The 13,585-nt window shown below is 42.6% G+C and overlaps 1 protein-coding gene across 1 annotated transcript in view; it reads right to left on the bottom strand.

Annotated features, from left to right (window-relative positions):
- The window catches only part of PDE4B (phosphodiesterase 4B), a 674,506-nt gene that overhangs the window by 262,738 nt on the left and 398,183 nt on the right, over positions 1 to 13,585 (bottom strand). Inside the window, exon 2 of the mRNA XM_007959243.2 lies at positions 3,714 to 3,908. Within this exon, the coding sequence (XP_007957434.1) occupies positions 3,714 to 3,908 (195 nt within the window). The remainder of the gene's footprint in view (positions 1 to 3,713; positions 3,909 to 13,585) is intronic.

Genomic DNA, 13,585 nt, shown 5'->3' with positions numbered 1-13,585 from the left:
CCCATATTGTTCCATAAATTGGAGAAAGAAACGGGGTACGGGGTCTTTTGCTTAAGCCACTGACCTGGTAAGGGCAAAGACCCTGACTTAAGTTAGCTAATAAACTGTCCTATTGCATTTGCATTGGCGTGGGTTGGCGTCTTCTTCTCTTCCGAAATTCTCCTTTACAGCCTGGGCACAACAGCAGTATTAGTGTTGAGTGTGTCTTAAATCAATCCCTTCTGAGATAAAATTGCAGATTAAGAAGCAAGCAGAGATGGGGGAAGATAGAAGTCATGCCACGTAAAAATCATCAAGGAGCCATGGAATAGAAGCTGAAAAGAGTCAAGTACCTTCCCCCAGAACAGACCCAGAGAGAGAGCCTTCCCCTAGAGAAGGCATCCTGAATTTGGACTTCCAGCCTCTTTGACTGTGAGAATATAAATTTCTGTCATTAAAGCCATCTACTTGTGGTATTTCTGTTACAGCAGCACTAGATTTTGACAAACCATTTTAATTCTCCCACAATCCAGTTCCTGCATTGATAGAGCTGGGATGACCCACTTAGGCCATTTGCTGTTGTTAGGTATGCTTTTGAACATTGAGACTGTAAGGATCTGGTTTCCTAAAGTCACCCCCAAGTCAAACAACAGTAAGCAGCTTAGCAGAGATCGTTTTGCCTTGGGCAGTGGGCCCTTTGAGAGAATTCTCTGTGGGCAGCCAGTTTCAAGGAGCAGGAAGGAGCCCCAGGGCCAAACTGGAAAAGATATGGCATGTCCTTAGTGACTCTATTTCTACAAACAACTGATCCAGGAACATGTTTTGATGTCATCTCCTGAAAAATAAACACGATGACCTATATAACCTATTTTCACTATATCCTCTTCAGAACACTCCACCCTCATACTTTCTGGGTTGGTGTTGCCCAATTAAAATCATATATACTCATAATAAGTGTATTCTGGTACACTAATTTTTGGTGTTTCTCTGCACATTTAGGTTTTGACATTAACGAACACATTGACATTTCCTGTGCTTTGCCCAAATGAAGCCTGTTGCCAGTTGCCATTGAATCGATCCCAACTCATAGTGACTCCAGGTGCACAGAGCAGAACTTCTCTGTAGGGTTTTCAAGTCTGCAAACTTTTGGAAATGGATTGCCAGACCTTTCAAGATGTTTTTAGGTGGGATTGAAGTGCCAGTCTTTTTGCTAGTGGTAAAGGGCTTAACATTTGTGCCACCCCTGGACTCCCAAATGAAGTCCAGAGAGGTTTCTGTATTGGTGAAAGATAGAACTCCTAGCATACTCACTATCAAAGCCCTTCTCCAACCCTAAGTTAGAAACTGCCATGGTTCCATAAGTTGTTGTTATGTGCCATTGAGTCAGACGCGACTCATAACGATCGCTCCTTGGGTTTCCGAGGCAGTATCACTACGGAAGTAGACTGCCCAACCTTCCTTCCGAGGAGTGGCTGGTGGGTTTAAACCGTCACCCTTCTGGTTAGCAGTCAAGTGCCTTAGGCACCACGCTACCAGAGCTCCCTGGTTCCACAAGAGCCACAGTAAAATGGCTACTTCTCTCCCAGCCTTGGGTACCAGTACTCCACATTCATCTGTTTTTACCCGCTAGGTGTTTCCTTGTGTAGGAGCTCTGGTAGCATAGTGACTGCTAACCAGAAGGCTGGCGGTTCAAACCTACCAGCCACTCCTCGGAAGGACGGGGCAATCTACTTCCGTAGTGATACTGCCTCGGCAAACCAAGGAGGGGTCATTATGAGTCAGGTCTGACTCGACGGCACATAACAACAACACGTGTTTCCTTGTGTAACACAAACTGTCAAGTGCTTGACTACTAACCCACAAAGGTGGAAGTTTGGACCTTCCCAGAGGCTCAGGGAAAACAGGCCTGGTGATGTGCTTCTGAAAGATCACAGCATTGGAAACCCTATAGGGCAGTTCTACTCTGCACACGTTGGGTTGCTGTTGCATCAGAATCAACTTACTGGCAACTAACAACAGTAAAGATGCTGCTTTGCAGTTTGAAGATTATGGTTGTAAATAGTTCAATGTTTTGAATATGGTCATTCTGGGACAAGGACACAATTCTCAGTCTCTCAGAGTCCCAGCTTCATCATCTACAGAGTGAGAATAATAATGGCCCATACATAACAGGGTTGTTGTGAAGATTAAAGGAGATAACATATGTAAATAGACCCCACCCCAGGTAAGTGCTCATTCCATTTTAATTTCTTTTCACTCAGTAGAATTCTATGCATTCCTCTTCTCTTTCTTACTTCACTATAACCTCTGGGAGAGCGTGTAACCTCTTGGAGAACTAGATCTGTGTTTGAGTTAGCTGGGATTTCCCCACCATTTAATCTTTTATCCCCAGAGCCTTGCAAAGTTCATGGCACAGAGGAGTGATTCAGTAAATATCTGTCCAATGAGTAAATGCCCCACAAAATGGTTGAGATATTTCATTCAGAGCAGGGATGCTTTGGTTGCCATTTGCTGGCAGTTTTAGAAGACCCTCTGCACCTTTGATAAGCAGAGGGAATTTTTAGCCTCCTTTCCAACAATAGAAGAGAGCCCAGTGGAATTGTCTAGGCTGAGGATTTTAGGGAGTTGCTGATATTTTGATAACATATGACATTAAAAACAATTGCATGTGTGCCCAGAAACCTTGTAAGGCATAAATCTCAACATCTAATTTTATTTGGTTTCAGAAATTTAATAAACAAGCAACACAACACAGTCATTGGTCTTTAAATAAAGATTAAAAGAAACAAAACCAAAGATACGGCCATTGTGTCAATTCCAACTCATAGCTACCCCCATTGGGTTTTCAAGGCAGTAAATCTTTACAGAAGTAGATTGCCTCATCTTCCTTCTGCAGAGCAACTGGTGGGTTTAAACCTCCAACCTTCTGATTAGCAGTCAAATGCCTTAGGGATTCTGCCACCAGGGCTCCTTTAAATAAAGATTGTTGTTGTTGTTGTTATGTGCCGTCGAGTTGGACCCAACTCATAGCGACCCCTCCTTGGGTTTCCGAGGCAGTATCACTACGGAAGTAGATTGCCCCATCTTCCTTCCGAGGAGTGAAATAAAGATTAGAGATCTGCAATTAATTGCAGTTAAAAAAAAAAAAAAATGAGCTGTGCTTAATAGGGTAGTGGAGTGTGTTGTGTTTCATCAAGGAGTCAGCCAACAAGTAGGCAAGGTCCAGAAAAAAGAAACAGACATGTGGCTGAATGACAGTTTTTAAGTGTCACCAAGCAAAGGCCACTGAGAGAAGATGCAGGTAACCGACCACTAATTCTCTCCTCTCCTGTGGCCCCACACAAATTGCACATACTGCCAACAATTCAAATAAGATTTGGAAGACAAAAAAAAAGTTTTAAGGTTCTCATCCTTTAAATAATTAAGCAGTTGAAAAAATGAAGCCAAATGCAAAGTAAAAAAAGTATCAGTATAAAGATGTAAACAGAACACTGATGGAAACTGAACACTGTGCCTGAACGATTTTAACACCCTTGGAGACCTGGCTAGATGTCCCTCATGCTATGGAATCTCGCTGTGCTTAAGATGGCCATGGTTGCAGACTCTGCTTATGTTCAGTTTTCTCCTCCCTCTTCCCCATGTGTAAAAGAACAGTTGTTTTCATTGCTGCTGCTGTGACAGGGTTAAAGATGATGTAGGTGTGAGACTGGAAGCCAGACAAAGTTTGTACTTACTGCTCGCTTGGAAGTGAGGAGTTTCTCGACATCGCCTTTGGTGACAAGTCATAGTCACTGTCTGATCTGTAGAGAAAGGACTCTCTGCGCTGGCTGTGGCCGGGGAAGGTGGTGTGAAGGACCAGCCCTGAGGACGAACTAGCCTGGGGGTCCAGAGGGCTCCGACCTGGGGAAGGGCCATTTTCCACGTCAAAGCTTAAAGAGAAAGCAGAACACTCTGGTCACGTGAGAACCACAGAGAAAGGCAGAGAACAAACATTGAGAACCTACTGTGTGCCAGGCACTAGATGCTGAGCACTTGACATAAACATGTATAAACTAAGGAACGTTCTAATCTTCTGAGTTGCCATCATTATCATTCCCATTTTGCATATAAGGAAACCAAGTCCCACAGAAATTCTATCATTTACCCAATGCTTTACCATCTGAAACCATGGAGCCAAGATTTGAACCTAGGAGAATACTATATGATCTTTCAGTAGCATGAAAGACTTTGATAAATTCAGAGCAAGACACAAGCATAAAATAATTCTGGGATAATAAACACCTCCAGAGGGGACATCAAGCACAGCTCTAGGTGTCAGACATTGAACTAGCACTTGAATGAGCCTTCGGAGCTGAAAGACTTCTTCCTGCCATAAATAAATATCACAGGCTCATTAAAGATACAATGTGCATGTTTCTAAATATTTCTGGAACAAAGTATTATCCTGAAAACATCCCCTGGATGATTAGATTTAATATCCATATGTGCAATGTGAATGACAGAAAATGGCTTAATTAATCTGATAATGCCAAATTAATCTCAAGGGCCACAAAGCTTGTCTCTAGAAGAGGATGTGTTCACTGGCTCTGGCAGAAGAGTGCCATAGAAGTTTCTGGTCAGTCTCCTTCAATCTGGCAAGGTGCTCACAAGTCCAGAATTATTTGCACAGCTCTGATCAATGAACACAGAGACAAGAGCAGTAGTGTTTGAATGCCTTGTTTTCTCTTTCCCTATCCTGGTATTGGAGTTCAGGGTAGTGCAAACAGTTAACACTTCTGGCTACTAACAGAAAGGTTGGAGGTTCAAGTCCAACCAGAGGTGCCTTTTAAGAAAAGTCTGACGATCTACTTCCCCAAAATCATCCACTGAAAACTCTCTGATACACACAGAGTTGCCATGAGTTAGAATCTACTCTTAGGCACTGTGTCCTTCCCATGATGTCCTTAATCATCCCATAGGCTTGGTTTCTACACACACAACCTCTTCACCCTCAAAATGGCAGTAATCCTCTGGCATCTTCTCTGGCATTTGTCGAGTCCACTCAGTGCTCCTCAAGTAAGGCTTTGCAGAGAGATGGTGTGAAAAAGATACAGGGATGGGGAGTTAGACCATAGCAGTGGGCTTCCATTATATTCATCCAACTGCCATAATTTATTTCCATGCTCTTACTTGTTTTCATTCAATAGTTCTTATGACTTGCTCTCTTGTGGTTGATATTGCTTATATTTCTTCAGTTTACAAAGTGCTCCCCAAGATATTACTTCACTTTCCTCTCATAAGAACCCATGATGCATGCGTTATGATCCCAGTCAGCGTAGAACTGCCCCTAAGGTGTTTTAGACAGTAATCTTTATGGGAGGAGGTTGCCAGGTCTTTCTCCCACGGGGCCAGCCATGGGGTGGGCTCAATTTTCAGCCTTTTGGTTAGCAGCCAAGTGCTTAACTGTTGCACCACCAGGACTCCTTCAAAATGAGGCTCAGAGAGATTAAAATATCTTGTTCAAGGTCACAGGCTAGTAATTTGTGGAGAGAGAATTGAAACCCAAGTTATTTTGCTACAACTTTAGACTTTCCTAGTCACAGAGATGCAGAATGGCCCACTGGATAACTCATTGCATTTCCTCTCAGTCCCCAGATTTAAACAAAAGTCGTGGTTGGTATGGAGAGAGCCAGTCAGACTATAGGCAACCTTTGCTGTTATCTTGAACAGAGATGGGGAGGCAGCAAATTACTCTGAAGCTTTAAGGTTTCACTGAAACAGGAAAAGAAGAAGTGACAGAATTCAGGGTTATAATGTATACACAGAGACTACTCCGAGAAGCTGCTTTTAGTCAACTCATAAACTCCAGGTGTCTGATAAGACACAGCAAGAAAGAATCTGTGGTTCAAAGGCAAGGGCGAGTCGTAACAATGCAGTATGTATTTGGGCTTTCAAGGCACTGCAGATGGATTTTCACAGTAGGCTAATGGTCTGGGATAGGGCTGCCATTCAAAGACCGCAGGCAGGCAGGCACTTGGACAATCCCTCACAGACACCAGTCTATGTGCCAGCCTGCCCAGAAGTAAAGCTATGTTGTAAGTCACATGCATTGTAGCAAGTGAAAATACAATGAAAGCTGACTTGCAAACTTTCCTTGGGTGGGATTTCTATTAGCTGTTGAACAAAATAAAGAGCTCCTTTGTGGATGCAGCTCCTCTGTGCTGTCACCCAAATCCTGTTGAACCAGTAGGTCCTGATGGGTTTGAACTCTTCTTAAGGACAAAGAGGGAAGAGTCTTAAAAAGTGAAGATGAGACTACATAACATTTACCAGTGGGCATGAGGTTGGAAAGTTCATGTGTATTCATGTTATTCTTCTCATATGTATCTATATGGCCTTTATGGTTATTAAAATATTGAAATACTTATGTAACAGTTGTCAAAAAACTGCTGCCTGCCCCCGGCCCTCCTGGATCTGCTGGATATCAGTAACTACAGGATCAGGGTCTGGCACAGCAGGGAGTCTCTAGCTCTAGCACTATGGCCTGTGTCCTTTCAGTTGGTTAGTGCCTATGAAGTACCAGACATTAAACATCACGAATATCACCACTGTGTATATCTGTACTGAAATCTTAGAAGAAGTGCCAAGTGGGTAATGCCTAGCCAGCTCTCAGAACTTTTTTCCGTTGGGGGTTTCCACTGGCATGCACCTTACCCTCTTTTCTGCTAGAGACATTCCTAGTGGGCAGAGGATAAGTTACAAGGCATTACCCTTCTAGTGGGTGTCACAAGGCATTCTAGCCTCCGTGTCTTGCCAGGTAAGCCAGGACTAGACCTAGCCCCTAACACTCTCTTCAGGCTGTGCTCCCTTTGGTTTTATTTTCTTCTTCCTTACCCTGTCTAAAGTCATAAGAGAGTTTGCTGGATTTCAGAAGAAGGCAGAAAATTCTCCAGTGGAAAGAAGCAGGCTTAGGGAGACAAATGGCCTTTCATATTCTCTGGGGCACTGTTTCAAAGCAACCAACACAGATGTACAACTTAGGAACAAACATGAATCACAAACCAGACACCAGTCCCAGTCACAGCAAAATTAGCGGCCAGACATCACAATACATCCCACAGATCCAGGGTGGGAGGAGGGGTGTGGGCACAGGGAAGACTGAGGACAGACTTGGTAAGCAAAATGAATCTACTGCACAAACTGAAACATAATTACGAAGAAAAGGGAATCTGAAATGCCAGAAACAGATATATAAATAAAGTCATTATTCATTTATGGTAATTTCTGCCTATGTCTTAATCAGGACATTGTATCTTTTGGTTGCTTTATATTAAAACATATATGTACACCTATAAGAAAGTAACATAAAACACAAATAATGGAGAAAGGAATAAAATCACCTAGAGTCTTTAATACCATCATTTTGAATATTTTTTTGTCTGCAGATTTGGATCTTATTTATTTTTTTCCATAAGAACTTTTTCATGCTTTGCAGAATTATCTTTCCATGGGCTATGTATGTAACAGCTCATCAAGTACCATGACATTCTAAAGCATTTTCCCTACTGTTGTTCATCATATCGTGTGATTCTAAATGATATTGCAGTTGAAATCTTTGGGCTTATGTGATTGTTAATTGCCATCTAACCGATGAAGTCATTCATAAATTTCTGAATATTTCACTACAGCATGCCTGCCTGGAGGGTATGTCCGTACTCAGCACTAACAGCACTGAAAGCAGCCATTTTTCTAGGACCAGAGACTGCCTCCAGCCTCTACCCCACCCCAGCCCTGCTCTCTGATGTCCAGGATGTTGCGTGCTGCCCTCCCACATAGATCTGTGGGCTTCTCCCTGGCTTCCCTGATTTTCCCAATGGAATCAACTGCTTGTTGTCTAAGACCTAATATTTTAAAAACTTTTTCCTACTTTATACCTAGAGTTTGTAGCAACTCAAGGCCATGATTTCAAGGGTGGCAGTGGTGACAATGCTGTGTGTGTTTAGAAGCATAGGTGGTGTTCCCTGCAACTGGTATGCCCTTCCCACCACTGTCTCCAGCAAGAACTAGCTTCACCAATGGCTCACGTCATCTCCTCCTGTAAGGTATCTCTTCCTCGGTGCTCTCTTAGATTACTTCACCATGATACTTTGTCCTAGCACTTACATCTGTGTATATAACTACTTATTTAGCTATTCCTCAACAGATTGAGGAGGTCTTGTTATCTCCTGGAAGAAAACCCACTGTTATCAAATTGATCCAGACTCAATGTGATGCTGTAGGATAGAGTAGAACTACCCCATAGGGTTTCCAAGGCTATAAATCTTTATAGAAGCAAACTACATCTTTCTCAGGAGGGGCTGGTGGGTTTGAATCACTGACTTTTTGGTTTCCAGCTCAATGCTTTTTCTTTTTTAATTAATTAATTTTTATTGTGATTTGGGTGAAAATTTACCAAGCAAATTCACTTTCCATACAACAGTTCACATACACTTTGTCTCATGACATTGACTACAATTTACCCCAATGCAACAGCTCCCCTCCCACTTCCTCCTGATAATTACCTCTTCCCTGTATCCAATCCTCCATGCACTCCTGCCCCCTGAGCTGTCTCCCTATGCATAAACAGCCTTTCTTTCTCCCATGATTGATCTCTCCAAGGAGTGTATCTACCTCAGGTGAACATTCAGCTCATATGCCTGTCTTTTGTTTAGCTGGATGCCACAGCTAAACTGGTCCCGATGCCCTTCCAGACCTGAAGGGCAGCTAGGGGTCACAGTCTCAGGGGTTCCACCAGGTTCTATCAGATGAGCAAACCTGCTCCATCCTCCTTTTTATTCCCCCAAATGATTTTGAGTTTTGTTCCACATTGTTCTCCCTCTCTATCCAGGATCTCCTACATAGATCCCCCTCTAAGTGGTTGACAGTGGTTAGCTGGGCACCATCTAGTTCTTCTGGTCCCATAGTCATATAGGTTGCAGATCGCATGGTGTACCAGTCCCTTGGACTAATTCTTTCCATGAATCTTTGGTTTTCTTCATTCTTCTTTGCTCTGGACAAGGAGAAACCCATTGTTGCATCTAGATGGCTGCTTGCAAGCTTTTAAGATTCCAGTCACTACTCACAAAGTAGGAGGTGAAGCAATCAATGTTTTGTGTAGTATGTTATGCCAATTGAGCTTGATGTCCCCTGCAACTATGGTCCCGAGCCCACCGGTTCAACTATTTGGTCACTCTGGGTAGCTGGCTGTGACCAAGAAGTGACTACAATCTTATCCCTTGTCAGCTCTACTATACACCTGGGAATTCTTACAGATCATAAAAATACACTTATAGGACCATTGTCTGCCAACCCTATACATGGTCTTGGGTACACTCCCTGCTTCATAGACATACCTGATAGTTCAGCCTGTCCACCCATCTATCCACCTGTACATCCATGTTTGCCTTCACTGACAACACAGTACTCTATGTGCAAAAGGGTTCATCTTTGTTGTCTATACCTCCCATGTACCTCTATGTCTTTCTCTTCCTCAATGCCACCATGTTGATCACTCACATTTGGTACAGTGTCCTTTTCTTCACCCAAATCAATACTTATCTCTACCTATCTAACAATGTTCCCTCCCCTCCCCTCCCACCCCTGGTAACCAACAAAGAAAATTTCCTTCCATGGATAAACACTTCCTTGACTTTTACAATAACAGACTAATACAATATTTGTCCTTCTGTGATTGACTTATTTCACTCAGCATAATATCCTCCAAGTTAATCCATGTTATGCGGTGTTTTGCAGATTCTATGTTATTCTTTAGGGTTGCATAGTATTCCGCTGTGTGTATGTACCATAGTTTGGTTATCCATTCCTCAGATGATGGACCCCTAGCTTGTTTCCATCTCTTTGCTATTGTAAATAGTGCTGCAATGAACATGGGTGTGCATATGTCTGTTCTTGTCCTGGCTCTCATTTCTTTAGGATATATATCTAGTAATGGAATGGCTGGGTCAAATGGTATTTCTAATTCCAATTTTTGAAGGGATTGCCATACTGCTTTCCACAATGGTTGTACCATTTTCAGCCCCACCAGCAGTGTATGAGAGTCAATCTCTCCACATCCTCACCAGCATTTGTTATTTTCTGTCTTGTTGAACTTTGCTACTAGTGCTGGGGCAAGATGGTATCTCATTGTTGTTTTGATTTATATCTCTCTAAAAACTCTGGTAGCATAGTGCTTAAGGCACTTGACTGCTCACCAGAAGGCTTGTGGTTCAAACTCACCAGCCACTCCTCGGAAGGAAGGTTGGGCAATCCTACTTCCATGGTGATACTGCCTCGGAAACCCAAGGAGGGGTTGCTATGAGTCGGGGCCGACTTGATGACAAACAACAACAACAATGGCTAATGATCGTGAGCATTTCTTCATATGTTTGTTTGCTGCCTGAATATCCTCCTTGGTGGAGTGTCTATTCATGTTTTCTGCCCATTTTTTAATTGGATTATTTGTCTTTTTGTTATTGAGGTGTTGGAATTTTCTATAAATTCTAGAGATAAGTCTCTTGTCAGATATGTCATTGCCAAATATTTTTTCCCAATCTGTAGGTTCCCTTTTAACTCTTTTGGAGAAGTCTTTGGAAGCACATAAAATTTTAACTTTTAGAAGGTCCTATTCATCTGGTTTCTCTTCTGCTGTTTGTGCATTTTGGCTTATGCTTAATAGTCTATTTATGCCATATATTAAGGCCCCTAAATTTTCCCCTAGTTTTTCCTTGAGGAACTTTATAATTTTAGGTTTCACATTTAAGTCTTTGATTTATCTGGAGTTAGTTTGTGTATGGTGTGAGGTATACATCTTGTTTCATTTTTCTGCAAATGGATATCTAGTTTTGCCAGCACCATTTATTAAGCAAACATTCTCTTCCCCATTTAATGGATTTAGGCCCTTTGTCAAAGATCAGCTGACCATAGGTCGATGGATCTATTTCTGGGTTCTCAATTCTATTCCATTGGTCTATGTGTCTTTCATTGTACCAACACAGGCAGTTTTGACTACTGTGGCTGTATAGTAGGTTTTGAGATCTGGCAGTGTGAGACCTCCTAGTTTGTTCTTCTTCAATAGTGCTTTGCTTATTTGAGGTCCCTTCCTTTCCATATAAAGTTAGCGATTGGGTTTTCCATAGCCTTAAAAAATGTTAATGGGAGCTGGATTGGGATTACAGCAGCCCAATGCTTTAACCACTGTACCACCAGAGAGTCCCCAGAGGAAAGAGACCCAATGTTACCCCCAGACTTCAAAAAATATCTATTGAACCAATTTAAAAATATTGCTACATACAGTGAAATGTATCTCTTATCCCTCCCCTCTTCCTCCCTCCCTACCCTTATATCTATTCCCCTAAACCTGGATTCCTGCTGTTTCATTCACATTGGCCTTTAGAGATTGTTGTTGTTGTTATGTGCCCTCAGAGTCAACACATAGCAACCCCTCCTTGGGTTTCTGAGGGGCAGGAGGTGTCCCTATGGAAGTAGATTGCCCAACTTTCCTTCCAAGGAGTGGCTGTTGGTTCAAACCACCAGCCTCCTGGTTAACAGTGAAGTGCCTTAGGGACTTTAGAGATTGTTGTTGTTGTTGTTGTTATGTGCCATCGAGTCAGCCTCGACTCATAGCAACCCCTCCTTGGGTTTCCGAGGCAGTATTGGGAGCTCTGGTAGCATAGTGGCTAAGTCACTTGACTGCTAACCAGAAGGCTGGCGGTTCAAACCCACCAGCCACTCCTCGGAAGGAAGGTTGGGCAATCCTACTTCCGTAGTGATACTGCCTCGGAAACCCAAGGAGGGGTCGCTATGAGTCGGGGCCGACTCGACGGCACATAACAACAACAACAACATCACTATGGAAGTAGGACTGCCCAACCTTCCTTCCGAGGAGTGGCTGCTGGGTTTGAACTGCCAGCCTTCTGGTTAGCAGTCAAGTGCTTTTAGAGATTAGCATTACTTTATTTGATCAGCTTTGTGAAGAAAACCTTAAAAACAAAGAAAAAAAAAGCAAAACCAACACTGCTATGTTCTCCATGAGCAAAACAAACCTGCAAAAAAAAAAAAAAATTATTGGCTTAGATATTTGAGTTGATGATCTTGTTACACAAAACCCCCTAAGATGGTAAAAACAAAACAAAAAAACATAGTGCCTAAGGCATTTGACTGTTAACCAGAAGGCTGGTGGTTCAAACCCACCAGCCACTCCTGGGAAGGAAGTTTGGGCAGTCTACTTCCATAGTGACACCGCCTCAAAAACCCAAGGAGGGGTTGCTATGAGTCAGGTCCGACTCCACGGCAGTGACTTTGGTTTTGGTATTCCAGCTTCAAGACTGGGCAATATACTTCTGTAAAGATTTACTGCCTTGGAACCCCAAAGGGGGTTGCTATGAGTCAGAATCAACTTGATGTTAGTGAGTTTGGTTCTTTGTTCTGGGTGTCAGCTTCAAGGAGCCCTGGTGGCACAACTGAAAGTTTGATGTTTTGAACCCACAAGTATTTCTGAAGAAGAAAAGACCTGGCAATGTGCTTCAGTAAAGACTACTGCCTAGGAAGCTCTGAGGCAGCTCTACTCTGTTGTATAAAGTGTCTATGAGTCAGAATCAACTTGATGTTAGTGAGTTTGGTTCTTTGTTCTGGGTGTCAGCTTCAAGGAGCCCTGGTGGCACAACTGAAAGTTTGATGTTTTGAACCCACAAGTATTTCTGAAGAAGAAAAGACCTGGCAATGTGCTTCAGTAAAGACTACTGCCTAGGAAGCTCTGAGGCAGCTCTACTCTGTTGTATAAAGTGTCTATGAGTCAGAATCAACTTGAGGGCATTCAACAATAACAACAACACCATATCAGCTTCTGTTTGCCATCTTCTTATCTATTTGTTTTTAATAGAAGCAGAAACATTTTCTGTCTCACACTTTCTCTCCTAGTGATAGTTTTCATTCCCTAGGAATCCAGGCAAAGGCAGTGCTGAGCAGATGAAGGCAGGGAGCCAGCAGATGGCAGAAGACAGCTACATCCTCAGACTGCGTAGCTCCAGTCTCCAGTCTGAGCAGGTGGGGCTGCTTGGCAGTCTGGGAGGCAGAAATATAACTGGAGCCTTATTCATAAGCCTGGGAGGAAAAATCCGGGATCAAGAACAGAACCGCAAGGTGTATTTGAAACCTTTTATTAAACCAAGTGAAACTCTCTTCCAAGAATCCAAGCTAAGCCAGGTGGTTACAGAATTGCCTGCAATTGTCCTCAGGGTAGTTGTTTCTTGATCCCCAATTACCTGCAAAAACCCCAATTTCTGTAACAAAGACTCATGAAGCAACATCCTGGGAATAACTTATTTCTGAACCACAGGAGAGTTTTTTTTTTTTAAACTCAGTAATTCTTTAGGCAAAAATCTTTAGCTTATTCTGACAACAACAACAACAAAAGCTGACTCTGACTCATAGTAACCCCATGTGTGTCCGAGCAGAACTGCGCCCCAAAGGGTTTTATTTTATTTTTTATTAGGATTTGGGTGAAGATTTACAGAGTAATTCACTTTTCACACAGCAGTTCACATATACTTTGTCTCATGTCATTGACCAAAATTTACAATGCAGCAGCTCC

The sequence above is a fragment of the Orycteropus afer genome, unplaced genomic scaffold (genome assembly GCF_000298275.1).
Source record: "Orycteropus afer afer isolate SDZICR_OR568_19922 unplaced genomic scaffold, OryAfe1.0 scaffold00016, whole genome shotgun sequence".
Taxonomy (NCBI): domain Eukaryota; kingdom Metazoa; phylum Chordata; class Mammalia; order Tubulidentata; family Orycteropodidae; genus Orycteropus; species Orycteropus afer.
The sequence above is the reverse complement of the archived record's forward strand: the minus strand, read 5'-3'. Positions and strand labels throughout refer to the sequence as shown.